Source organism: Podarcis erhardii, assembly GCF_964252035.2.
Source record: "Podarcis erhardii genome assembly, chromosome: 5".
In the NCBI taxonomy this organism is placed as follows: Eukaryota; Metazoa; Chordata; class Lepidosauria; order Squamata; family Lacertidae; genus Podarcis; species Podarcis erhardii.
The window spans coordinates 20,303,078-20,331,077 of NC_138509.1; the positions used below are offsets into that span (position 1 = coordinate 20,303,078).

At 42.2% G+C, this 28,000-nt stretch overlaps 1 protein-coding gene and 1 long non-coding RNA gene across 4 annotated transcripts in view; one reads left to right on the forward strand and one right to left on the reverse strand.

The window, feature by feature from the left end:
- The window catches only part of RET (ret proto-oncogene), a 115,440-nt gene extending 100,271 nt beyond the window's left edge, over nt 1-15,169 (forward strand). For all 3 annotated transcript variants that reach the window (XM_081861128.1, XM_081861129.1, XM_081861130.1), the window contains 4 exons: nt 3,186-3,323; nt 7,212-7,311; nt 10,987-11,134; nt 12,996-15,169. In XM_081861128.1, the coding sequence (XP_081717254.1) occupies nt 3,186-3,323; nt 7,212-7,311; nt 10,987-11,134; nt 12,996-13,153 (544 nt within the window). In that variant the 3' untranslated portion in view covers nt 13,154-15,169. The remainder of the gene's footprint in view (nt 1-3,185; nt 3,324-7,211; nt 7,312-10,986; nt 11,135-12,995) is intronic.
- LOC309341611 lies at nt 20-28,000 on the reverse strand. The gene is made up of 4 exons (XR_014156429.1): nt 27,787-28,000; nt 25,803-25,914; nt 1,056-1,132; nt 20-267 (listed from the first exon to the last, which is right to left on the reverse strand). It is a non-coding gene; the product is annotated as an uncharacterized lncRNA (long non-coding RNA).

Genomic DNA, 28,000 nt, shown 5'->3' on the forward strand with positions numbered 1-28,000 from the left:
AGAATCCCAGCTCATCAGATTTCATACACAACCAGTAACCTCTATCTTTAATGTTTGTATAAAGTGGAGGATCTGAGGACATACATAGATCTTGGTGGGAGAAGCCTGAGCCATTCCACTTTCTCTCTTTTGTGCCGTTATGAAGCACAGAGGCTTTCTTGAATGCAAGCTGGTGAATTTACTCTTCAGAAATCACGGGGTTTTTGTCCATTTTCCTTTTGCTGGCATTCCTGTTTTCTCTCTCCTTGCCTCAGTAATGTTCTGTATCTGTGAAATAAAATAGACTCCGTCTGAGAAATTGTTTAGTATGAGGTCACATTCCCAGGATGTTAGGTGTCGGGACTTGTGTGCACAGATGGGGCCCTCGGAATGCAGTTTGAAGAATTGTGCTGGGTTCTGGGCATGAAGAATTCTTTTGTACTTAGCAAGCTTTTTGCTCATATTCCAGTGACCAGCAGAAGTAACCACAGAATGCTGGGAAATAGCCAGCTTGAACCATACCGGGGGGGGGGTGGAGAGAGAGACTTTCCACCAGCTAATGAGGGGAGCTTAACAAATACAATCTGTCTATTTAACATGTATTCTGAAGGTGACATTACTTTGTGCAAGTGTTCATTCAAGTCCATGTCTCTCAGCATGATTCATGCTAAGGAACGGTGTTTTGGCAATGTGCACTGATCAGTTATTTAGAACTATAGGTGGCCAACATTCATTTAGTGCTAAACATCCCTGCAAATCTGTCACCTGAATTTATCAATGTGTTTGTGACCCTTCTGTGGAACCTTCAACTACAGAAGCATGGAAGGGCAGCATCACCTCCATGTGAACTGCCAACTGTGGGAATCAATGTTAGTCTGATAATGGCAATACAACTCTTATGTCTCAGTTATCTGACTGAAGTGTGCTATTTAGCAGTGAACAGGTCTAAGGCAAACATAAATCATGATAAAGCACAAGTTACACAGGGCTGGGGAACCTTTGGCCTTTGGGCCAGATTTGGCCCACCAGGCCTTCCAATTTGGTCCACTAGACCATTTCCCCAAACCCACACTTACCTGTCCTACACCTGATGTCCCATGTGAAGTCAGTTGCCGGGAAGTTAAAGATGTGGTTGGATCAGCTCTATGTGCACCTGAAACCAGAAGATAGCAAGAATGAATCAATGCTACACATCAATCCTGCTTGGTCAATGTCTACCCCCTGCCCCTGGCTAACTTTATCTAGGTGGGTAGGCCATTATGATGTCAGATGATTGACAACATTCTGGGTGACAGCAGCATAAAATGGTGAGGGACATGGGGAGTGGCAGATCTTCAACAAAAAGCAACACAAAATGCAATAAATAAATTGAGCAGGAGCTTGGAATAGGTATAGGTTAGTATACTAACTATCTAGCTAACATGACCCTATAAGGACCCCTCCAATGCTATAACTAATTCTGTGGCAAACTGTTTTTACAGAAACAAGGGAGAACCTTAGAAATAAAATCCAAATTACTGTAAACCCTGTTTGGCATCATCATAGAGAGAATGATAAAACTGTGGAAGAGGCACAGATTCAAATAAAAGGCATATAAAGGGAACAGATGAACTTCAAAAACTTTGTGAAAGGTTATCTGACTTAATTAATTAAACCAAACATCAAGGAAGTTGCAGAAAGTTTCTTTCCATGCTAATAATAATGGTCTGGTTAAGAAAAGAATGTAAAAAAATCATCATATGACCAAATGAGGCAAGCAGTTCAGTTATGCAACCATTTTTGCAAACCAGTTCCTTACTGAAGTAATTTCTTAAAATTTATGAAGCAGAATGATTGCTGCTCCAAGAGAAAAAGGTTTCAGTTGCCAAAAAATTCAGGAGGAATCCCATCCTAGTGAGTTTAACACAGCTTGTGACTGCAAAGGTGAAGAGTGATGAAAAAGTCCTAGCCACTTAGAACACATTCAATCTCATACAGCTCATTAGGAAAATGCACTGTTAATCACTTTGGTTACAGGGTAGTCACTTGCACATTACAAAAGAAGAAGAAGAAAGAGAGAGAGTACAAGTTTGCCTAAATTTTGCATGTGCTAATAGATACATACATCTATCTCTATGTATAGATGCACATTTAAAAATAATGCCTATACCTTAAATAGAACTACAGTGGAACCTTGGTTGTCAAACACTTCGTAAGTCAAACATTTCAGCTTTCAGACACTGACAATCTGGAAGCAATTTCTCCTGAGGCGCATTTCTCCAATTTCTCAATGGATTCTACAGACCGTCCATTGAGCCTCGGTTGTCAAACGTTTCTGAAGTTGAACGGTCTTCTGGAACAGATTACAGTCGACAACTGAGGTTCCGCTGTACAGTACATTTCACCATTGTGGGGAATACTGTGGCCAAGTGATCTGTGTGCCTTATCTGTTTGCTGCCCATGTGCTGACTGTTCAGGGACAACTTCAAGGCACCCCCTCTCCTTTCTTATGGTTATCTTTTAATTGGACATAAGCAGGGCAGCTCTTTGAATAGAGGTTTGAGCCACTGATTTAAGGGGAATAGCTGTGTCTCCCTTTCTCTGGATTGTGTTTTGTGACTAGGATTGTTAATCCTAGTTATTTGAGAACTAAAATGAAGCTTTTCCTTTTTAAAGTTAAATGTGCAATTGCAGCGTGCAGTTCAGCGAAGTTGCAATAGAACATTAGGTTGTATCCATCATTAGTCATATTTAGAGTAGACCCACTGAAATTAATGCAAATGACTAACTTGGATCTATTCTGAATAAAACTTATTTGTACAGTGGTACCTCGGGTTAAGTACTTAATTCGTTCTGGAGGTCCATTCTTAACCTGAAACTGTTCTTAACCTGAAGCACCACTTTAGCTAATGGGGCCTCTTGCTGCTGCCGCGCCGCCGGAGCATGATTTCTGTTCTCATCCTGAAGCAAAGTTCTTAACCTAAAGCACTATTTCTGGGTTAGCGGAGTCTGTAACCTGAAGCGTATGTAACCTGAGGTACCACTGTATACAACCCCATAGATTTTGCAGTGTGAAACCGAATTCTAGAAAACAATCGGCTTCATCAGATATGTAGATTTAGTTTCACCAGTGCACAACTGACATGCAGTATGGAGGCTGGAGTAAACGTCAGTGTAAGCCCATTATCCTAATGCTTCCAGTAAATATTCTTTTCTTTTGTTCTCAGATGGTCATTTGGAGTTCTGCTGTGGGAGATAGTCACTCTCGGAGGTAACCCCTATCCAGGTATTGCTCCTGAGAGACTATTTAACCTCTTAAAAACAGGCTATAGAATGGAGAAGCCAGAAAACTGCAGTGAAGAAATGTAAGTAGCATCAAGCTGCCAGCATTGCTGATCAAAGAGATTCCATTAGTTGATTATACCAATAAAATATTATGATCAGCTGCTCTAATTTAGGTCTTTTCCAGACAGAGGGTCTTGAAGATGTAGCTTGAGTGAGTTTAGAAAAACAAAGAGGAGGTGTCACACCTTGCCATCACAATGAATTGTGAAGCAATGAACTCAGACGTAAAACTGACATATAAATAGACCAAAGATAGGAGCTGGAGCTAGGTGAAAAATCTATTCACTGATGCATTTGGGGGAGGCAGGATAATGTACCCATCAGACAATTCAAAACAGAAGTTGAGCATACCCAAAAACTCTTGCCTCAGATCAATACACCCATGGCAGGATAGGCTATTCATATGCAACCATCGTTTTTCCTTGGGGAGCCAATTATATAAGGGTGTAATTCTATGGTTAAGACATGACTGAGTCACTCTAATGGTACACCAGCCACATAGGAGCTGCTTGTGGAAAAGGCAGCACCCGTGCCACTATAGAGCAGGGGGCTTGTGGAAAAGGCAGCACCCGTGCCACTATAGAGCATTTCAAGGACACCAATGACTGCGAGTAAGTTTGTTTCTTCATTTGCTTACACAGTGGCTTAGTTTTTGGCTCAGACAACTTGCAGGCTGAAAGGCATCTTACAAAGGATTTTTTTTTTTTTTTAGCCACCACCAAAAACTCCTATATAAACTCCTTAGTCGGAAAGATGGAGGAAGCAAGTACTCACCCCCCAAACCTAAATAATATACCAATTCCAGTCCTTTTGTACGCAGATGATGCGGCACTTATTTCCTTCTCTTGTGTGGGCCTAAGAAAACTTTTACGAGCTCTTACAGAGTATTGCGAAGCTGAAGACCTAATAATAAATTACACTAAATCAAAAATTATGGTGTTCTCCAAGAGAAAACTCCGACATAAATGGAAAATTAATAACCAACCTATTGAGCAAGTAACATCTTTTAGATACCTTGGAATCTTTTAGATACCTTGGAATAATCTTTGACGAGAAGGGATCTTGGTGCCATCAGATTAAGAATTCCATTGCAAATGCGCAAAGATCTTCTAGAGCTATCATAAGATTCTTCTACAGAAAAGGAGGTCAATATGTTCCTGCTGCCTCCCAGGTCTTTGTCGCAAAAATACTTCCACAACTGATGTATGGCACCCAGATATTTAATTGTCAAAAACTTAAGTCCCTGGAATCTGTACAAACTAAATTTTACCGCTCCCTACTAGGGTTACCTACCTGCGTTTCCAACGCAGCCATTAGGCTGGAGGTAGGTCAACTCTCTATTAATGCCAGGATATGGATCTTGAAGATTCACCTCTGGCTAAAACTCATATTTTTCCCAGTGGGAGTGGCTCCATTGACTCTATTAGACCCGTTCCAATCTAAATGGAGATTGTCGCTTTATGAAAAATTGAAGGGCCTGGGGCTTTCCTCACAAGAACTTATAGCCTCAGGTTTTGAAAAGGCTAAAAGGATGGTGAGCCAGCGAATAGGAGATGTAGAGCTTCAGGATCATATGAGCAAGATAGATAAATATCCAGCTATCCAAGATTATGGAAAAGGGTTTAATCTAACACCATATTTGCTGGATCTACAAATCGCAAAATACAGGCGGGCGTTTACCCTTACCAGATTTGATGTACTGCCATCTGCCTTACTAAAGGGCAGATACGAGGGCAAACCCTATGTTGAACGAGTTTGCCCATGTGGCCTGAAAGAGGTGGAAACGGCTTCACATGTGTTGCTACACTGCGACCTTTACGGGGATATTAGGTCACTGTTTATCTCCCCCATCGTTCAGAAATTTCCAGGTCGATCTGAACTTCAGCGGCTGAAAATTCTACTAGGAGATAAAAACCCAGAAGTAACACTGAAAGTGGCCAAATTTTCTGCGGCTGCGATCAAGCGGAGGGCATTAGCTGTAAAAAAGTAAAAAACTTGACCCCTGGACAAGCCCCCTTATCTTTTAAGCCTATACATATATTGCAGTGCATAAATGTGTATATATGTGTGTGTGTGTGTGTGTGCATATGTGTTGCTTTTTATGTATAATTTTACAATTTTTTTAAATTGACACCATTATTCCCTTTGTAAACTATTGTTGTTTTATGTTTCTCTGGTCTATGACCGTAATAAACTCAATTCATTCATTCAAAGGATTTTTTTTTTTTTTAGCCACCACCAAAAAAATTGGATCCAAAAGCAATTTAACTATAAATGGGTTGCTTGTTACGGTATCTTATCTTCCTGTCTGTTCCAGACAGCCATCTCTCTGTGCAGGATCCTGCTTCTCCCTCAGTCCCGGGGAAAGGCAGTAGGCAGCTTTGCGTGGAGTCTTCACTTTTTTAAAACAAAAAACAATGAAGATCACACGATAAAATTGAATTCTGCAGCCTGTATAAATTAGATGTCCCAATAGCACCCTGCCTCTGCCTGCTTGCCACTTCCTTGTTGATCACTACGTAATCTGAGTAGAAGCAACTTGGTTTATACAAGTTGGCCAAGGGTTTTGTGTAGAGGAGGAGGATAAGAAACCATTTTGAGCCAGAGAGTCACATTCCCTTGTATGGCTAACCTTCTGAGTGCTGGGCAACATCACAGTAGTGGAAACTCACCTGAAATTCTTCCTCCCACACACAAATCTACACAAATACAGCAATGCCACTCCCGACATCCGGAGGGGGGGTGTTGCGGGCTCACGCCCCATTCACATCCTCGTGGGGCTGGCTGCAGCCCCGCGGGACCAAGGGAATCCCGGGATCAATAGTATTCATTATTCACCACGCCAGCCAATCGGCTGGCGGTGGGGGCGGGACTAGTAAGGGGCATTTAAGGTCGGGGCAGCCCATACTCGCCCCTTTCTTTTCCTTTCAGCAGCTGCGGTTTCCCTCCCTCCCGCCCTTTAGGTTCTCATCTGGACTTTGCTATGGGCTTCGGCTGGTCGCCGCAAGGGGCCTGGTAGGAGTTTTTCCATTTGGCTAATTGGCTATATTTTGGAAGCCACTTGGTTTTTTCGCCTACCTCGTAGCAAAACATCACAACACCTTGGTTTTGGCGGTTAGGCATTGGCAGGGGTATTATTATGCAAATGAGATGGGGGAGGAACGCCATCACCTCCCCCAAATGCTGAAGGGTAGTTCGTTAAAGGACTCCGGGGGGCGTCGCCTCATCCGAAACCTGCGGAGGCTAGGGCCTAAAGCGCGCTCCCGAGCGGTAACCCCTTGGGGAGCGCCTAGGGATGTGCATCTCGGGGGCTCCCCGTGTTGGTGCTTAACCCTTCCCTGTTATACCGGTTAGTCTGATAGGGCCAGTGCCTAAAGCCAATACCACTCTTACCTGTAATCAATAAAGTTGTGGCCATTTTTTGCCCATTAACCTAAATTCGGTGTCCTGTGTCTTTATTCCATTCTGTGGGAGGGGGCGGGAATAGCCACGCAATTGGGTATTGGAGGGTTTTTCAAGCTTAATTGCTTAGCGAGGGTATGATCTTAATGGAGAGCACAGTCAGTAGGGAGTGAAGAGTTAATATTTCTCTCCATTGCTGCGGTCTCCATAAAGATACCGTCCCCCTGCGGGGCAGTTAAACTTTTTCAAAACACTTCCATTGTCACCATTGGTAACTTCTTTAAAAAAACCAACCTAACTCCTGGATTGAGGTCAGATAAGGAGGGGAGACCCCACAGGTTGCATTCAGCCCATGGGGTGGAGGTTTCCTCTCCTTGGTGTAGACACTTTGATTACTCTGGCGCTGTTGCCACTGCTAAATGTTTGGGTCCATTTGTGCATGTGAAGCATCTCAACAAAGTATTTGTATTAATCAGTATAACATTCCCTTATGTGTCTTCCTGAAGGTACAATCTGATGCTTCGCTGCTGGAAACAAGAACCAGATAAGAGGCCGACATTTGCTGAGATCAGCAAAGAATTAGAGAAAATGATGGTAAAGAGTAGGGTAAGTGCCTTTCAGGCTTTATCACTGTGCATGAAGGAAAGTTGGAAAGATTTTCCAGTGCAAGGATTTACATACCAGTAATTGGTAAGACATTGTCCATTTTTCACCATTCATCTTTGAAAAGAATGAGATCAAATAAGAGTGCAAACAGGGGATATTTGAAATTGGGAAGCCCTACCTAATGAGAGGAGGTTGATGGTTCAGAGGAAGCGATGCAATTGCATACCACAAAAAGCTTTTTCTGGTAGCTGATTACATTTTTTATATACACCAACAAACCTTAATTTGCGAAAAGGCACTTATATTCACTTGGTGTTAAACCTTTATGTTCCTTTTGACCCTAGACACCACTCACTTACCTGTTTGCAGCAACATATGATCGCAACAAACAGGTGTTTTGAGAACACATGCTGCATTCACCAGAGACACGATTACCTGTGCCCCCCTCTTAAATGGCCATTTATGTGCTCATAAGTGACTTGGGTCTGTTTCACATATTATCATGGAAGGAAAATTCCACAACAGTTTTCTTTGTCTACTTGTAAAACATAAATAAATGAATGAATGAATGAATGAATGAGTAGCTGAAGATCAATCTCCTGCAAAGAAGTAATTGGCTTATACCAGCATTCAGGTTTCAAGTCACTTGTTTTTCTAAGTGATGTACCCTCGTCTGAACAAAGTGTTGGAAGTTTATGGGCTGCGTTAAGGTACCCTTCCCCCCAGTTCCTCAGAAAGCTTTGGTGCCTTTTAAAACTGTTTCTTCTGGCAGCTGCTGCTCACAGCCAGCTCCAGTTCTTTACAAGGCCCTGTGATCTCTGCCCTCGCCCCCCAATCAGAAGAGCTGATGTGGGTGGGCTTTGGCTCACTGGTACGCCTTGACAAACAGAACTAACTGTGAGCAGCAGCTGCTGGAGAAGCGTTTTTCAAGCCACAGAAGCCCCATTAGAAGCTTGGAATTTAACCAAGGAAGAAGAGGGGCAGATTCCTGCCCAACCTCATTTCCTTCTAGTTGAAGGGGAGAGGTGGGAAACTGCATTTGCATGTGAGAAACCTGTGCTGAATTATACCAACCTCATTGACGGCCCCCTCAGATTAGATATATACTTTTATGAAATATATGTTAGTTATTGCTGATCACTGCCCAAAAGTTTTCCTTTAAGGCTCTAGGCATTTGGGGGTGTATCATGCTGCAGCCCTAGCTTCACTTAGCTGAGGGAATCGGGCTGTCATTCATTCATGTAAAACCAAAATACCTGTTTCTCATTAAGTAGAGAACAACAGATCATTTAAGTGTAGATAGATGTCAAAATCCAGAGGTAGGTTAGTGCAGCAGAGAAAAAGTAGGTTTTGTTAGGTTTGTATTTTGTTTTGTTTTTTTACTGGAATCCCCAAAGTGGCTCACCAAATTAATCAAAAATACTGTTCTGTGAAAAACATTTTTTAAACAAAAGTCTGGATAAAACACAAACTTTCTTCTTAAAAGGGTAGTATAAAAGGCCAAGCACAGCCAGGCTCAGTTACTTGATTTCTAGGAGTCCTTTTAAAGTCATTTCCAAAATGGCAATTTATTAAAAATGGCATTGAAAAACAAGTTTAGGAGGACACACCCCTCTTGCCAGCTTGGAGTAGCTTCATCTAGTCCATATGTGCTTTATCCAAGTATTTGCTAAATGAACCTTCCCCTCCCCAAATCCAAACTCTACAGGACTGACAAAGTGTAAGTATCTCCCCACTCCTTGGCAAGTAAACTAATCAAAACTGCACGATGGTAAGATGCTGGGCTTGAGAAAAATCGCTCAGGTAAGCTTGTGCTAATAGGTACTAGCATTTACATGGAAAAAAACATGGCCAGAGGAAAAGGTCCGGCAGGTTGCTGTGTATGATGGACAGAGGTACCCATAAAATAGACCCTGCTGGCTTCCCAAACTGGAGTTTCAAGCTTTTTAAGATAAAGAAACTAGAATGTCAGGCTGACCAAACCTTAACTATCAGGACATCTGGTTCATCATGCTCTGCAGCAACAAATAGCTATTTGCATACTTGGTAAGTGTAGTTAATGTGTTCATTAATTGCCTCTCAGAACAGTTTATAGTTATAAATACACACACACTACTCCAAGACGCAGTTTTCCAAGAAGGGCAATACTATGCCATGAGTAGGGAGTTGGGCCTAACAATGCACAGTCCAGATATTCATAAGTAATAATGGGATTTTAAGACATCCAAATGATTCAAAAAGCAAAGCTTCACAATGCAAGGAAGTCCATTCCAGAGTGATCAACTCACAAGTAATGTTTGTGATTTTTTCAATGAAAGGGAAAAGGTGGACAAGGTGCTTGGATCGGTCAGGAAAACCACTTGTGCTGTGGACCCTTGCCCCTTGCTAGCAGGGAGGGGACAGCTGACTGAGCCAGGGAGATGATTAATGTCTTCTTGCAAGAGGGAGTGGTCCCTGCCCGCTTGAAGGGGGCACTGGTAAAACCGCTTCTCACTGGCTGCCAATGCAAAGTGTTGATTTTACCTATAAAGCCTTAAACTGCTCAGGACCTCAGTACTCAAAGGCCACCTCTCCCCACGTGAACCGACCCAGACCCTGCAATTATCACCAGAGGCTCTTCTTTGCATGCCTCCACAAGAGGTCCAGAGGGTGGCAACATGAGAATGGGTCTTTTCTGTGGGGGTTCCCCGTTTGTAGAATGCTCTCCCCAGGGATGCTTGCCTGGCTCCTTTGTTACGTATTGTTAGAAAAACATTCCTCTTCTCCCAGGCCTTTGGCTGATTCAACAAACTATAGCTTTGAAACTGGGGTGGGGGGTATTGTTTTTGTTTGTTAGAATGTTATATATTTTGTGATTTTATATTGTATACCGCCCTGTGATCCTCAGATGAAAGGTAGTATACAAATTTTATAAATAAGATGACGATGACGATGATGATAAAGTATTCCTCTCCCCCAAATATGGTAGTCAGGTAGACCTTGTCTCATGAAGCCATCTGATGGAGCAGACCAAAAGTCTGATTTCAACAGCGGCTAACTGCATTCCTCCTGGAAGCTTATAAGCATGTAATGAAGGCAACAATCTTCTTTTGTGGTCCTATTCTAAATAATTACTATTAGAATTTTACTGTATCACTACACCACCTCACCTAGCAACTTATGTCCAGCTGTGGCTGTTTCTGAAATTTCACAGAAAAGGGGGGGCATTAACCTTTCTAGGGGGCTGAAATCTTCCTGATTCCAGCAGTAACCCTTCCCAATGTACCAGATTCATCAAATAAATCCATTGCTTCTGAAATGGTTCCCGATTGCTCAGAGGAGCTTCTGTGCCATGCTGATAATCATACTCGGAACGCTTCTGCTATCCTGGAAGAGGCACAACATTTTCCAAGTCTGCCTGCCAGACTCACTATGTTAACTTGCTGGCAAAGGACATCGCTCATGGGGAGCCGTAATTGAGCATATGTCTAAAGAAGCATGTCTAGTGTTACTCCAAACAAATGTGTTGCCAAGGATACCATTCTTGCAGAAAGCAGGTTGGTGATGATCTCATCCATACTGATCCTTTAGAGTGTTCAGTTTAAATGGTGAGAAATGTGGATAGAAATGGTAGCCAAAGAGCTGCACTCTCAACTAACCCTAATCCCTCCTCTCTCTTTTCTTAAATCTGTTTAGGACTACTTAGACCTTGCAGCTTCCACCCCATCCGACTCCTTGCTATATGATGATGGACTCTCAGAAGAGGAGACACCCCTCGTGGATTGTAATAATGCTCCCCTCCCTCGAACCCTCCCTTCCACATGGATTGAAAACAAACTCTATGGTAGAATTTCACATGCATTTACTAGATTCTAGCAACACACACACCCAAAGTGATTTTCTTCTGCACTGTCCTCACACTCTCTGTAATATCCTTTAGAGCGTTATTTGTCTGAATGAAATCAGTCAAAATTTGCTTGGCAAGTCTTTCTTTTCCTTTCATTTGTCACTGTCAAAACTCTGCATTAGGTTCTTACTTTAGCCGGTTCTGCAGCTGTGTTTAATTTTTTATTTTTTTTTTAAAGAAAAAGGATGTGAAAACGTGCAACTTTACTAAATATATATTGTATAATAAAGAAAAAAAACTAATTCCTAGATCAGGGAAGTACTCTCAGGGGAAGTTTAAAAAAATGCTAGCAAATATTCAATTAAAACTATACTTTTCGGTATCCATGGAATTGAGAGCACTTCAAGTGCATCATTTAATATGGCATCTCTAATTTTAGGTAACTTTTTTTTTAACTACTTGAAGATTTTTATTCCCCCCTTCCCCTCACATTTCACTGTTAAGAGTCCATTGCATAATAGTTCCTGTTTTTATTCTGATGGATTCCTGAATTTCAACTGTTGCCTGTATATTTTAAGTTCCCAGTCAGCCATGGCTGCTTACTAAGTAGTGGAATTTAGGGTGGGGGCAGAGAAGGGAAGTCTAAAAGAGTCAGCTTACAACGCAGAGAAGTCAGAGTAGAGCAAGTACAGCTGTGTATTTCATTGGAAGCTGAATTGGTGAGGACCACATGAAAGCAACCTCTTCTGTTTTCACATGCTTTTGGTTTCTCATGAAAATGTCAACATCTAAGCCATGTTTTGAATGTTGTCGCAAGTGTCTTAAAAGGAATGTGCTTTAATATTGTGGTGGTGAGATGGACAGTAAAGATGGTTCTTGCCAAAACTCCTACATTTTTTTGTCTTGTAATTAAATGCTCTACATGCCATTTAATGCTTTCAAATTGCTATAATTCAAGCCATGTGGCTTTCCCCCTTTGCCCATTTTTTTATTTGTCAGCATTGAGGTACTGATTTGGAGCCTAATATTGGAGCCCCCATTCTTCAATTCATAGTTAGACTCTTTAATTAATGGGCATGTTTTTAAGATGGCTTATGTACCAGGCTAACCTTTCCGAAGTCAATGAGTTATTTGAATGCCCCTTGAATAGTCTAGAGTAGAACCATAGTTGTTATATTCAGGTTCCAAAAGAAATACTTGGAGATTTATTTGTGTCTTAGACTTCAAGACATCCTTGCAAGGAGTAGTCCTACCCCATCCCCCAAACTAAACAGAAACAATTAGGTGATTCAGGAAGAAGAGCGAGAATCAAATCTGACATTCATGAGACATTCACTGGCCCCGTGGAAGCTGTTCCAGGGCCCATTCAAAATATATATGCTTATGTACATACATCCTATTGACTTCAATGGGATGAATGTTTTTAGGAGTGAAACATGCATGCTAAATATTTAAACTTGTCAGAATGGAAGACTATGTAGGCTTACTACTGCTTTGAGCACTTTATTTACCACAGGAATACTCCATTGCAATAACCAGTCTGCTGTATTCCCATGAAGATACAACATTGTGAGATCCAAAGACCTATCAGGAGCTTGTACTGGGGATATATATCAGGAGAGCACTTTATTTTTCATTGTTTTGGCCTTCACTGCAACCTGTGCTTCAGTGCCTTTCAAACACAGTTATCTGTTTGGGTTTTTTGTGTTTTCTTTTCTTTTCTTTTCTTTTTGTGGTGGTGGGGATATTTTGTAATTTGGCTTGCAATTGTTTAAGGGAGTTTTGCCAAGGGCCTTACTGTCTGCACATGAAGTTTTGGTTCTTCAGTGCAGAAAAAATTATCTGTTTTCATTTTTAGGCATGTCATACCCGAACTGGCCTGAGGAGAGCCCCGTTCCACTCACAAGATGCGATGGCCCTAAGTCTGTGTTTTCAAGATATGCAAATGATAGTGTATATGCTAACTGGATGGTTTCACCCTCAGCGGCAAAATTTATGGACAAGTTTGATAGTTAACAGTTTCTTGGTAAAAAAAAAAAAAAAAAAAAGGTAATGGACTCAGGAGGGGAGCAAATGTCCAAAGAACGGCCTTCCCTTTGGCTCATTCTTTGCATAGTAACAACTGGTTGAAGCTACAGGAACATCTAGAATGGGAAATGTTCCTCTTACTTTTGGGTAGTACCTAAAGTGTCTTCTCTCTTGTGTGATGAATACTATAATTGACTCCCTGCCCCCTTTTAAAGTTGTATCAAACTGGGTCACATGATAGTTTCAATTCCTCCGTTGGTTTTTGCCATTCTCCAAGCAGTCCATTTTGGTAGCTGTGTTTTTAACGCAGTAGGACCTTCCTACTTAACAATGTTCAGGGCAAAGACCCAGTTCTGGAATGGATATGAAGAGGGTGGGGGCAGGGGAGGAACACTGTTGTTTCACTATATAAACTGCTATCTCTATGGTCATTGCTAAGAAAAAGCAAACTGATCCAAGCATGAAGCACAAATTATATGATGGGAACAATTTTCTCTTTAAAAAAATTCCTGAGTTTGCTGTAGCATTACGTGTTACCATGTTGTTGGCAGTAACAAATCCTGAGTTAATGGGGTTTTGGGACCAAGACATTGAACGATTCTAGTCAGTGCTGAGATTCAACTTTTCAAGTCTTGGGACCCTATAGAAATATATTGTTCCATCTTAATGGGAAAAAGAGGTTTTTGTTGAAAAATCAGGGTTAAACTATTCTTAACTTTAGCACAATGGAAAGTTTTTGATATCAGATATACTTTAATAGACTTGACCTACAGAGTGCCCACCTGACACAACTTTTTTCTTTACATCCATTTTACTGATGTCTCAAAATCTGCTCAGGATGTTTTGAAATGAGCTGAAGCCAAGGAACCTGGTTAGCAGTCATGCCCAGAGGGTTTTTGTCCTTTTGGCTCAAAACTCTCTTAATTTCTGCAACCCAATTGCACAACCATATGGGACAATGCAGACACAGCACTGGTTCCCTGTTAAGAATGGTTGATACACTGGGAATCAGGCTTAGAATTGTGTGCAGCCTCCCTCCCCCTTAAATGCATTTACATGGTTTGGATCACCAATGTTCACCATGGTTAATGTTAAACAGGGTTCCCCATATCCTATGATTTGAATCCCTCTTCAAACTTCTTTCAGACCATGGTAAAAATGGGAATCCTGGTTAGCCAGAGTTAATGTTGGTGGTGACAAACTGGTTGTGGTGAAGAAGAAACAGCCTGCAAAAGAAAGCACACCCTTCCCAAGGCCAGTTCCTTGTTTTAACAGGTAACAGGGACCTCCTCTTGCATTAACCCCTGGAGAACTTTTTATTTACACACTTATTTTCTTGTGAATCATGTGCAGACAAAACTTTTTATTCAATGTAGTCTTTACTCTTTTTTTCTTTTTTCTTTCTTTTTTTCTGTCCATATGGCTAATATGTCTAAGGGTTTGGGTTTTGTTTTTTTGAGAATAAAGCTAATACTTGATGTGATGTTTTAACTTTAGTGTGGTGTTCTGGAAGATAATCTGACTCCTGCAGAGGTTAGATAAAATGATTGATACACACGGCATTATGTTACTGTATTTTGTTATGAAGTTACAATGTTAAGGAAGGGGAATGCTGGAATGTTAACTCAGTGTGTTTATCCTTTTTGGATACTCTTGCATAATCAAAAAATTATACCAAAGTGTTGCTTCTGTCTCTTGGGTTTCAGCTATGTAGTTCTGTGTGTCTCTTTTACATGTCCCATATTCCAGAAATCAATGAGTCAGATTGCCAAAAACTGTAACCACTCTCTTAATGCAAGAGGTCTGAACACCTCAACAGGATAACATTGTTTGAAAGTAAGCCTGTTCTCAGACAGAGGGACAGGTTAAAGTTATTGTTCTGTAAGCTAACTACTACGCTAGACACTGTGTTTACAATAAAAGATAACTGCCTACAGAGATGTGAAACAGCCCTGATTATACTGTAACAAGCAATCATCTCAAATAATAAAAATGTAAATGTCATAGGCTTGCTACTTCATTGTTGTTGAGAGGAATTATTTGTAAGGATTCAAACCCACAGTGGGTACTGCTGGTGTGTGTCAACACCTAACCCAAGTTGAAGGAAGGAAGGACAGATAGCAAACCAATATATGAGCTTTATAAAAACCTTTTGGATCTAAGCTTGACCACACTTCTGACCAACAAAGAGAGCACTTCCTCCTGCTAAATACAGATCACCTTTGCTTTCCTCCTACTCTGCTTTTGCTGCATCCTGTTCTTGAATACCAAAGAGCTGGATCTGAACTGTACCATCTGTATCTGCCTTTCTTACTAGAATTAAGGAGAAATCATATACATGTGTGGTGCTGTGGTCTAAACCACTGAGCCTCTTGGGCTTGCTGATCGGAAGGTCGGCGGTTGAATCCCTGCAACAGGGTGCGCTCCTGTTGCTCGGTCCCTGCTCCTGCCAACCTAGCAGTTCGAAAGCACGTCAAAGTGCAAATAGATAAATAGGTACCACTCCGGTGGGAAGGTAAACGGCATTTCCGTGCACTGCTCTGGTTTTGCCAGAAGTGGCTTAGTCATGCTGGCCACATGACCCGGAAAAACTGTCTGCGGACAAACGTTGGCTCCCTCGGCCAGTAAAGCAAGATGAGCACCGCAACCCCAGAGTCGTTTGTGACTGGACTTAACTGTCAGGGGTCCTTTACCTTTTCCTTTTAATGCTCACCTTTTTTGGCCAAATTACGTTGTGAAAATTAAGGTGCACATTAGATTTGAGTAAATACAGTATATTCCCTGGGAATAGTCACAACTATCTGATTTTCCATGAGTTGAATATTCCCAGTCATAGCAGCTTCCGAACGGACTACTTGATCCTCATTTTGCAACAATTACAGCATGTGGATAATACCCAGTTTTTCTATTCCAGTATTTTATGGTATGAATGGCTGTCCTATATTCTTGAAGTAAGCAAAGCACTGAATTTGATACATCTTATAGTCAGTAGTTAATCTTTTAGAGGACAGAAGGTATTCCATATCATTTGCTATTCGTTTTTTGGTCCTTATGCAGCCACTAACCACTCCATTTTGCTGCCCGAGACAAAGATGCACCCCACTCCACTCCATGTACAGAAGCAAATTAGCATGGCAATTAAATCTTTCTTCATTACTGGTGATGGGACACCATCCTCCCCCATTGAAGGAGATGGGTATGTTTAGCCTGGAAAAGAGGAATGGGAGGAGATCTGATAGCCATCTTCAAATAACTAAAGGGCTGTCACGTGGAAGATTGGAGCAAGCTTGTTTTCTCCTCCTCTGGCGGGTAGGACTCAAACAAATCGCTTCAAGTTACAAGAAAGGAGATTCTGGCTAAACATCAGGAAGAACTTTGTGACTGCTGTTCAACAGTGGAATGGTCTCCCTCAGGAGGTTGGACTGTCTTTCCTTGGAGGTTTTTAAGCAGAGGTTGGATGGTGTCTGTCATGGATGCTTTTGCAGAGATTCCTGCATAGAAGGGTGTTGGATAAGATGACCCTTGAGTTTCCTTTGAACTCTACAATTCTGTGAATTCTTTGCAGAAGAACCAACAAAGACAAACTCCATGAGGGTAGGTATATATTCCATATTACAAGCAGAGCTACCCTTGCTACCTCCATACAGTTCAAATGAATCAGAGCAACTGGATTCATGTAGAAGAAGAAAGAATGTGCAGCTACTTTGGCTTACTTCAGCAATGGCCCAAAGTAGCAAACAGCATTTATAAGCAAAATATTACAGAAAATGCTCTTTTCTCAGACACTCAACCCCCAATAACCAAGGTCCTTTGCACTCCATCTGAAGCAAATTTCAGCTCTGTTGGGGGAGTACCTTGACCAAGGATTGTATACAATGATGAGCTCATAATCTAATTGTGGGTGTTGTTGCAGATTCGCTAAGTTTTCATATGTGCTTCGCTAAAGCATGACTTGGTGACCTCATTTTGTCACAAATGCGGCAGTTCTTTCAAGCGGACAAATCACTATTGTGGAACCTTGCATTTTCTAGCACAACAGCTGAAGTAATGCTTAAACACTGATGGTGTTATTTTAGTTACTTCCTCCTGACACTCAAAAATATGTTTATAATAATGGCACTCTTTCTGCACATTCATTTTAAAATCAGGCACTCCACATATTCTTTTTCATAGCCATGCATATTAGCTGTTTTTGTTAACATCTAGGGCCAAAAATAGATTTAACTGTAGGAATGGAAGAAGGGGACATAGATGTGGATTCAGAACAGGGAATGTATTAACCATTCACAGTAAAGCAGCTAAGGATTCTTTCTGAGCGGAGAATATTTCTGCAGACTCTTCTTTTCTTAAACCTTTTCAAATGAGCCAGTTAAATTAAAAAATGGCATATTGCATACATGGGCTGTAATCCAGAAAGGATTGTCAGTTCTGGATACCAGAGCTATGCACATATGCTGTTCTGTATTTGACAATAGGAAAGCCTAATTCACATTTATGATACTCTGTCATGGCGGTCACCTGGCCAGGTGACATGTGGGAAGGACCAAAGTATATATGAACCTTAAAAAAAAAAATCTAGAGAAGGCAATAGAAGACCGCTGAGGGATTGGCTGAAAGGTGGAAAGGGTGTGGTCCAGAAAAACAGCCATGCTGTGGAGGTAAAAGGGGGAAGCAGCAGAAAAAGAGAGACTGCAGGCTAAAGAAATAGGCCCATGCTATCAGTAGTTAAGTATGTGGAAGAAAAACACTTAAACTGGGGTAAGTCAGCAATTACCTACATCAGTGCTTCACAAGTATGACTGCTTTTTAACATAAAAAAAAAATCCATGGACCTGCCCTATGCTAATTTTTGTAATTTTATACTCTATTATTATTATTTATTGAATTTATATACTGCCCTATACCCAGAGGTTTCAGGGCGGTTCACAGAACAAAATCAAAATATAAAACCACAAAAAATATAATCAAAATAAAAACAACCCAATAACTCCTCCCCCCCCCCCCCACATTTTAAAAGGACATAGGATGTCAGTCAAATCAACCAAAGGCCTGGTTAAAAATGAATGTTTTTCCTTGGCTCTTAAGGTAAAGGTACCCCTGCCCGTATGGGCCAGTCATGTCTGACTCTAGGGTTGTGCGCCCATCTCACTTAAGAGGCCGGGGGCCACTGCTGTCCGGAGACACTTCCGGGTCACGTGGCCAGCGTGACAAAGCTGCTCTGGCGAGCCAGCACCAGCGCAGCACACGGAAACGCCGTTTACCTTCCCGCTATACAGCGGTACCTATTTATCTACTTGCACTTAGGTGTGCTTTCGAACTGCTAGGTGGGCAGGAGCTGGGACCGAAAGACGGGAGCTCACCCTGCCGTGGGGATTCGAACCACCGACCATATGATCGGCAAGTCCTAGGCACTGAGGTTTTACCCACAGCACCACCCGCGTGGCTCTTAAAGGTGTATTATGAAGGCACCAGGCAAACTTCCCTGGGGAGAGCATTCCACAGATGGGGAGCCACTGCAGAGAAGTCCCGTTCTTTGTTGCCACCCTCTCAACCTCTCATGGAGAAGGCACACAAAGAAGGGCCTCAGAAGTTGATCTCAGGGTCTGGGTAGGTTCATAGGGAAAGAGGCGGTCCTTGAAGCATTGTGGTCCTGAGCTGTTCAAAGCTTTATAGGTAAAAACCAGCACTTTGAATTGGGCCCAGAAACTAATTGGTAGCCAGTGCAGTTGGACCAGGATCTGTGTAATATGCTCAAACTGTCTTGCTCTGGTGAGCAACCTGGCTGCTGAATTCTATACTAGCTGAAGTTTCTGAACAGCCCTACATATAACACATTGCAGTCATCTAACCTTGAGGTTACCAGAGCATAGACAACAGTAGTTAGGCTATCCCGAACTACTAGGGGCATAGCTTGGGCCACAAGCCGAAGCTGATGGAAGGCACTCTGGGCCACTTGAGGCCACCTGAGCCTCAAGCGACACCAAAGGATCCAGGAGTACCCCCAAGCTATGAACCTGCTCCTTCAGAGGAAGTGTAACCCCATCAATATCAGGCGACCTCCCACCCATCCGTTCTAGGTAACCATCCACTAACAGTGCCTCAAGTCCTATCTGGATTGAGATTCAGTTTGTTGGGTCTCATCCAGTCCATTACCGAGGCAAGACACTGGTCCAGCACTTTCACTGCCTCACCTGAAGATGTAAAGGAGAAATAGAGCTGAATATCATCAGCATACTCCGAACCTCCGGATAACCACACCCCCAGTGGTTTCATGTAGATGTTAAAAAATGTGGGGGTTAGGATTGATCCCTGTGGAACCCCACATTGAAGGTTCCATGGGGCTGAAAAGCATTACCCAAGCAATACCCTTTGGGAACGACCATCCAAGTAAGAATGGAACCACCGCAAAGCAGTGCCACCCACCCTTAGTTCAGACAGTCGCTCCAGAAGGATACCATGGTCGATGGTATCAAAAGCCGCTGAGAACTTGAGAAGAATTAGCAGGGACATGTTTCCCTTGTCTCTCTCTCTCGACAGAGGTCATCATACAGAACAATCAAAGCAGTTTCTGTGCCCAAACCGAGCCTAAACCCCAACTGAAATGGGCCAAGATAGTATTGTTTTCCTCTTTGAAAACCAACCAACAAGAAGTGAGTTTGGGCATTGAAGCTTCAGCCCTGATAATTTATTTGGGAGTAAGTTCTATTAAACTGGGCAATTGGGACAGATTAGGGATTCTGCTGGTTTACCCACCCATCTGTCAAGCAGTCTCCCTGCTTGAGCTGAAAGAGCTGGTCTCTGAAGTGGTGTTGAGGACTCCCATACTGCTGGTTCTGGGAGACTTCAACTTTCATGCTGAGGCAGCTGGAAGTGGGGTGGCAGAAAAAGGTCCTCCTTTCCTTCCACTCTGCAGTTTTAATCTGAAATCTTAAGCGCAGTACTAGAGCACTAGAATGCAGAAACAACTCCCATCATTCTTAGCTAGCAGGACCAGTGGTCAGGGATGATGGGAACTGTAGCAAAAACAGCTGGAGAGATCAAAGTTTGTGAAACTCTGGTCTAGACTCTACAGCTTGAAAGGAAAACGAAATCCTAAACTCTGACTGTGTATGGGCATGTGTAAGAGAGAAAGAGATCCCTGAGATGGTGTACCTAACCATCAGCGATATAACTATAAATAAAAAACCAGGCAAGTCCCCCCCCTTTACATGTGAGACTAGTCTCTTCAAAAGAGGATGAGGAAGTAAATTGAGCCCTTTGATGTAGCACTACCGAATACAAGGCAGGGAGACACCTCCCGTTCCATACAAATATTCCCAGAACATCGTGGAATTGAAATCCAATGATAAGATGAAAGCAGAATAATCAAAGGAGCATAAGAACACAAAATAGTGAAAGTATGGCAAATAAAGAGGTGAATGTGTCAGACAAGCCTCCCTAGTGAGAGTGTGGTGCAAACAGGGCTGCACCGCTGACAAATGACTTCTTCCCAAGGTACTACCAGCCTGAAAATGCTTTATTCAGAATAATGGCTCCTTTAAGGGAAGTAGCACTACTGTACTGTATTATGTAATGGGAAAGCTAAAAACATCTTCCGTCAGTTGGATGGCACAACTGAACAGGCCTTCTCTCCAGTGACACTTGCCTCATCTTAGATGGCAGTGGCACATATAGGAGTGCACTAAAAACTATATGCATGCACAGGTAGGTTGATGTGGAGGAGGAAATCCCCCAGGTATCTTCATCCCAATCTAGACAGCAGTAAAGCATACACAGTGCAGCAGAATAGCTTTATAGAGGAAGCATGTTGCAACAGATGACTTACAAACTAGCCCCGTCTGTCTGAGTGCTTATCTGCTTATCTGGGGTTGTACTCAGCTTTCATATTTGTATATAAAACTTCACAACTGTCCACTACACCTTCATCATAAGGAAGCAGAACTTGTAAAAAAGTGTCCATGGACATCCAGCTACTCAGGGAAATGGGGAGTGCAAAAGAATGCCAAGCCTCATACTACAGGGAAAGGGTGGAGGGAACTAGCACCTCCACCTGGCTTATTTGATCTGTGCAGGTGGTGGTGGTGGTGGGGGCCTTCTGATCCTGAAGGGTGCAAGCCTTGTGCAGCCCATTTCATTATAATTAGACATGACTTACTAGTCTTCAACAATATTTGTATTTTAAAAAAATTAAACATGCAGCATCAAATTCCAGATGGGGATTTATGACATAACAGCTCAGGAATTGTAAAGTGTATTGAAACAGATTTCATGAACATTTTCAAAATTATTACTTGCACATTTTGGCTTTGCTGATCATGACTAATTTGCAACAATAAAAGCAGCATCACATGGGGATCATTGTGGGAGTTATTCTACCATTAAGGTCTGAACCATGGAATTTTGTAAAAGGCCCCTCTGGCAAATCAAGCTAATGACTTTCTGACAGCTCCCAAAAAGCTGAGCACAATCTATGCTGCCACGGAAACACTTCTTTACTAAAAGCGCTGCTTTTTAAGAGTTGAATCATCTTCTCTAGTTATTTTTCAGTTTACTACCAGGTATCTGTTCCTACCTCCACTTTGCATTTACAGTGGTGCCCCGCAAGACGAACGCCTCGCAAGACGGAAAACCCGCTAGACAAAAGGGTTTTCCGTTTTGGAGGTGCTTCGCAAAACGAATTTCCCTATCGGCTTGCTTCGCAAGACGAAAATGTCTTGCAAGTTCCTGTGGGGTTTTCCCCCTTTTTTACCCCTTTTCCTAAGCCCTAAGCCGCTTATCAGCTGATCCGCTGATAAGCCGCTTATCAGCTGATCCGCTAAAAGCCGCTAAACCGCTAATAGCGCTAATCCGCTAAGCTGTCAATGGGCTTGCTTCGCAAGACGAAAAAACCGCTATACGAAGAGCCTCACGGAATGGATTAATTTCGTCTTGCGAGTCACCACTGTACAGTGGTACCTTGGGTTACAGACGCTTCAGGTTACAGACTCCGCTAACCCAGAAATAAGAACCCAGAAATAAGAACTCGGGATAAGAACTTTGCTTCAGGATGAGAACAGAAATCATGCAGCAGCGGCGCAGCGACAGCAAGAGGCTCCATTAGCTAAAGTACCATACCTCAGGTTAAGAACAGTTTCAGGTTGAGAACGGACCTCCAGAGTGAATTAAGTTCTTAACCTGAGGTACCACTGTACTGTTCTCCCATTTGATATCTTTTAGGATGCAAAAAGCCTTTATTTTAGTAATGTATCATCATCTCCTTTCCACTCTATCATAAAAACAAAAATGCCAACAGACTGAACTAGTGCACCTCTATTCTGAACACATCTTTTTCATAGTTCCACTAACAATTCAAAGTGATGGAATCATTTCCATTTTTTAATTAAAAACAGCTGATCTTAATTGGTAGGGCTCAATACTGGAAGCGGTTACATTTGCAAATAGGAGATCAAGGTGAGGTTCAATGAAGACAACATGGGTGTAAATCACAAAATGTGGCATTATTCTTACACAGGAAACTTTGCATTTCCTTGGTGTAACAGCATGAGGCAGATCCCACTATCACAGAAACATTTAGCAGCAGCAGCAGCTGCAGCATGATTAGAAATATGCTTCATGGTATGTAAGCGGATATAAAGACAAGTGTTACCGGTATATTGCCATCCTTTGATACTACAGATTGCTTCTGTGAGGAGGAGAGGGTCTGTAGAGATCTGTGATAGCAAGTGTCTCCCGAAACACTGCATTCTCCTTCAGCCCTGTCGGGGGGTAAATAATCGTTACCATTCTACATTACAAAACAAGATAATATCACTGGTACCAAACTGCATGGGAAACAGTCCTACTAGAAAAGCTAACCAACAGATTGAAACGAACACAGGGACAAACAAGGATGCCCTCACCCTAGTATGACTCCCCTTTATTACATATACAGCCCCACAAGACAACAACATAACCCCCACCCCAAGAGCATACAAATTGATATGGCTAATCTGACCCAACACACACACACACTGGGCCCTTCACACACACACAAAAAAAAACCTCACTGCAATCAACTAAATGCAACTAACCATGCTCTGGGCTCTCCAACCTCTCCTACTGCCAACAAAAGCAAACAAACAGATAAAGAACCTATTCTCACAATGCTAACACAAAAAACTATGAAAATCTTTTCATAAAAGCAATAAAAATACAATGAATTAACAATAAGCAAACTTTAAAAAGGTACCATATTGGGGAAAGATGTCTCGCTCTGCCCCTAAGGCCAGGGTCCTAAACTCCCAAAGCAAAAAAATCGGGTGTACCTCCACTAACTGCTAAGCCCTGCCCCACCCTGCCCCAAAGTTCCTGACAGAGAAAATACACAGCCGGTGGTCACTCAGCAGCCCTGCAGTGCATAGTTTCAAGCCATGGCTCTGCTTAGCTTACAGGTGAGGGATGGGATAGAGAGCAGACACTTAAGAGCTCTGCTTCATCATTTAGGAGTTAAATGAGGTTCCATTCCAACCACTGACAAAACAATACCCGGGTTGTTGGTTTTTCTGGGGGCTCGCCCAGTTCCCTGCAATGCCCAGACTTACCCTCTACTTGCTGCCTGTTCTCCATTGCCAGCTGATGTTGGGTCCTGCAAGGATTGTTATGTGAGCTTTCATCCTGGTCAGACTACTAGGTTCTGGCTGGAAATAACAGCTGATTTCCATCACCATCCTATAAGCTTCAGCTGTGCTAGCACAAATCTACATAATTCACTGTGATGCACCACAGCTGCCCTAAGAAGCTTGGTTCTTCCTTTACTTGAGGCCTCCAACACTATTACTTTAAACAGGATCAAAAGGGGAAATAGGAGTCTTCCACAGTGTCAAAGTCTCAGCATTGCTGCCACCAATTGCAATCAATCAATCAATCAATCAATCAATAAATGTCCAGTAGCACGCGAAAGCTTATACCCAGAACAAACTTAGTTGGTCTCTAAGGTGCTACTGGACAATTATTTATTTATTTTATTTATTTTGGCTGCGTCAGACCAACACTGCTACCTACCTGATTCTAGAACCAATTGCCTAGTTATTCACTTTGTCTCAAGGCCAGTAGGATCCTGAATTCAGGAGTAACTTATACGAGAAGGAATCTAGTCGTCTGCTGTACCAGTTCTTCCAAACTTACTTCTATATATATATACACATCACTTCAGCACTTACTAGTAACTTTCACCTTTAACAGTCAAGAAGCTTGTGGGTACTACTAGCGTTGCAAGTTATACAAGGCAGGGTGTATATTTAGCAATTTAACCAAAAAGAAATTATAGGCTGTCACAAGGAAAGAACAATAAACTGTATAACACTAAAATTAAGCAACGTGTTTCAGAAGTCTTACTCTAGACTGGTGTTATATCAAGAGTGGTTTCTCAAAGCCGTTGGAGTAGTTTTCTCAGTTTCAAATGAACTTTAACTCCAGCAGCCCTAAAGACGCTGCAAAGGAGGCTGAATATGGAGGAATCAGCCACAGTCCTCTTAAATTCCCTTTTATAGGAAGCCTGCCTAGTAACCTGAGAACAACATCATAAACTCTTAACTGTGAGCTAATGGCAGTTGTTCACAAAAGTTCACTAAAGTCCAGTTAGAACAAATATGGCAACTTTTGTCTAAGACAAAAGAAACTTCTTCTGGGTACTATGCGGAAAACAAATGGTCTTGTTCCGAAGACGTAATTAAGAATATTTCCACTGGAGTCTAGACAATGCAGTTAGCCATTCATTATCTTCCCTCAGTCAGTTCCTGTGACAGGAGACAGTCCTCCTGATATCAGATCCTAAACCATTTAAACCAAGAACCAGCACCATGAATTAGACCCCCAAATAAAATGGAACCCAGTGCAGCTTATAAAATACATATAGGTATAAGAAGGTCAAATTACCATGTTCCCGTCACAGGTCCTTCTACCACGTTTTGTGCCATCAATGAAGGTTTGTGAACACCTTTGTTTTATTGATGTTGATCTACATAAGCCATCTTTCAAGGATTAGCCCTCCCATAGCGGCTCACAATGTATTTTTTAAAATGATAGTATCTTATAACATAATTACAAAGCCTAAAACCACACTATAACAGGCAGCCCCATGTAAAATGTACCATAGTACTCTGGCATAGGCCATGGGCGTAGCCAGGATTTATGTTGGGAGGGCAGGAGTTTTTTTGGGGGGGGGGCAGAACCGAGCTATCTGTGACTCAATTGGTCAGTTTGTTAAGTATCTTTATTTACTTGATGGGGGGGCATCTGCCCCACCTGCATCCCCCTGGCTACACCCATGGCATGCGCCTATGTCAGGCATAGGCAAACTTGGCCCTCCAGATGTTTTGGGACTACAATTCCCATCATTCCCGACCACTGGTCTTGCTAGCTAGGGATCATAGGAGTTGTAGGCCAAAAACATCTGGAGGGTCGAGTTTGCCTATGCCTGGCCTATGTAACAATGGCAAGATCAGCTTCCTCCAATAAAGACCACATATTGGCCTAGATATCACCTGCTTATCCAGGCAGAAGACAGGATCCATAAATATCCCCAGGCTACATACCTGCTTCTTTAGGAAGAGTACAGCCCCACCCAAAAACAGGCGAAAGACAGCTTCCTAAGTCATACCTGCCTCCTGTCATCCATTATTCTATTTTGTCTGCCATAAGCTCCAGTTTGTTAGCCCATATCCAATCCTTTCATTTTTTTCAGATGCTGATTCACAATTCCCACAGCTTCCCTACAATCAGATCAAAAGGAGATTCAGAGCTGGGCAATCTTAGCCAGTGGTTTTGTGCAGATACCGAATTAGACAGACCCCTGCAGAACACCCAAAGCCCTAGAATGTATAACTTGCTGCTAAAATGGAATACACAAGACGAAATGGTTAAATCGGCTATGATAAAATGGGCACAGGACATTGGGCATAACATTATGTTTGAGGACTGGGAAAGGTTGTGGACCACTGGGCTGAACTTCACCGCATGTAATGCTCTGAAGGAAAATGTAATGAAAATGATATATAGATGGTACATGACCCCAGTTAAACTTGCCAAAATATACCATTCGTCTGATAATAAATGTTGGAAATGCAGAGAAAATGAAGGAACATTCTTTCACCTCTGGTGGACATGCCCTAAGGTGAAGGCCTTCTGGGAAATGATATATAATGAGCTGAAAAAGGTATTTAAGTATACCTTCACAAAGAAACCAGAGGCCTTCCTTCTGGGTATTGTCGGCCAGAAGGTGTTAAAGAAGGATCGAACATTTTTTATGTATGCAACAACGGCAGCAAGGATTCTCATTGCAAAAAACTGGAAAACTCAAGATCTACCCACACTGGAAGAGTGGCAGATGCAGCTGATGGACTATATGCAACTGGCCGAGATGACCGGCAGAATCCGTGATCTGGGAGAAGAGAAGATGGAGGAAGACTGGGAGAAATTTAAGATGTATCTACAAAAACATTGTAATTTGGTTGAATGTTAAGAAGGATGCTAGATTATAAAAAATTGGCCACCACTAAACTAGATTTAAATTTGATGATAAGTGAGACTAAAGAAAATATAAAAAATTTTTGGAAGAAGTGCTAGATTATATTTGAATGAGTGGACATGAGATTGTAAACAAGTTGATAATTTGTTTGGAAAAAATTTTTAACGATGTAAATGGGAGCGGGAGACGTGAGGGAGTCCAAAGAAGTGTTGAAATTGTTGTAAAAGAAGTAAAATTGTTTATTATGTGTGCATTTATATTTAAAAACCTTAATAAATATTTATTTAAAAAAAAGAACACCCAAAGCCAATGGTCACAGGATTGGAAATGTGTTGGAGAAAGACAAAAGTTGAGAGCAGTGGCATAGCGGGGGTGTGCAGAGGGGGCCGGCCGCACCGGGCGCAACATCTGGGGGTTAGGGTTAGGGGGCGCAAATTACTTGCCTTGCCCCGGGTGCTGACAACCCACACTACGCCACTGGTTGAGAGGAAAAATGGGTAGTTTATTCCCCAGTTAAAGAAGTTGCTTATTTGAAGAGATGGTATAGCATGGATGGTGGCCAAGTTAGAGGTGACATCAACATGGCTTCCCTCCAATATTCCTGGGAATCACACAATAGAAATTTTAACTAAAGATTTGCAGAGAAACTGAGGGAAGTCAAAAATGGATGAATGTGAGAGTTAATATGAGTTGATGGTATAAAAATGTTTGGAAAATGAATAAAAAATTATTATATATATTTATATAAAATATTCCTGGGAATCACAGGAGCCAACTCTTAGTGGCCAAGGTCCATTTGATGCCTGCAATAAAATATTTGAGGGAACTGCCCCCGCCCCCAGTTGATTGACATTGCCATTCAAGTAGTGTGTGCGTGCTGGATCACATGATTGATCATGTGGGTGGGGCTTACACCCCCTCCCAATATTTTGTTCAAGTTGGCACGCCTGTTGGGAACTGTAGTTTATTAAGGGTGCTTGGTAGTTCTATGAGGGTGTAAGCAACACTTCCCAGGATGCTTTGGGGCAAGCCACATGTTGGACGCTACCAGAGTACGTATGAGCTGCGGTTCAGTTGCTCCCTTAATTACAAATCCTGTCTCAGCCATTTAACTTACCAGATGGCCTCTGACAAGCCACCGTATTTTCTGAGCGTCAGTCACGCATCTCCAATATGGGCGTAACAATACTGGCCTGCCTTGCAAGGCCCGCTGCGTGGATAAACGGCCGTTATGTGGAACGCTTCCAACACTCGGCCAAGTGCCGCTTGTCGCTATTGCCAGAGAGCAACGGCAGACGCGAAGTACTTTTTGAAGTGGGCGGCGTGAAGAG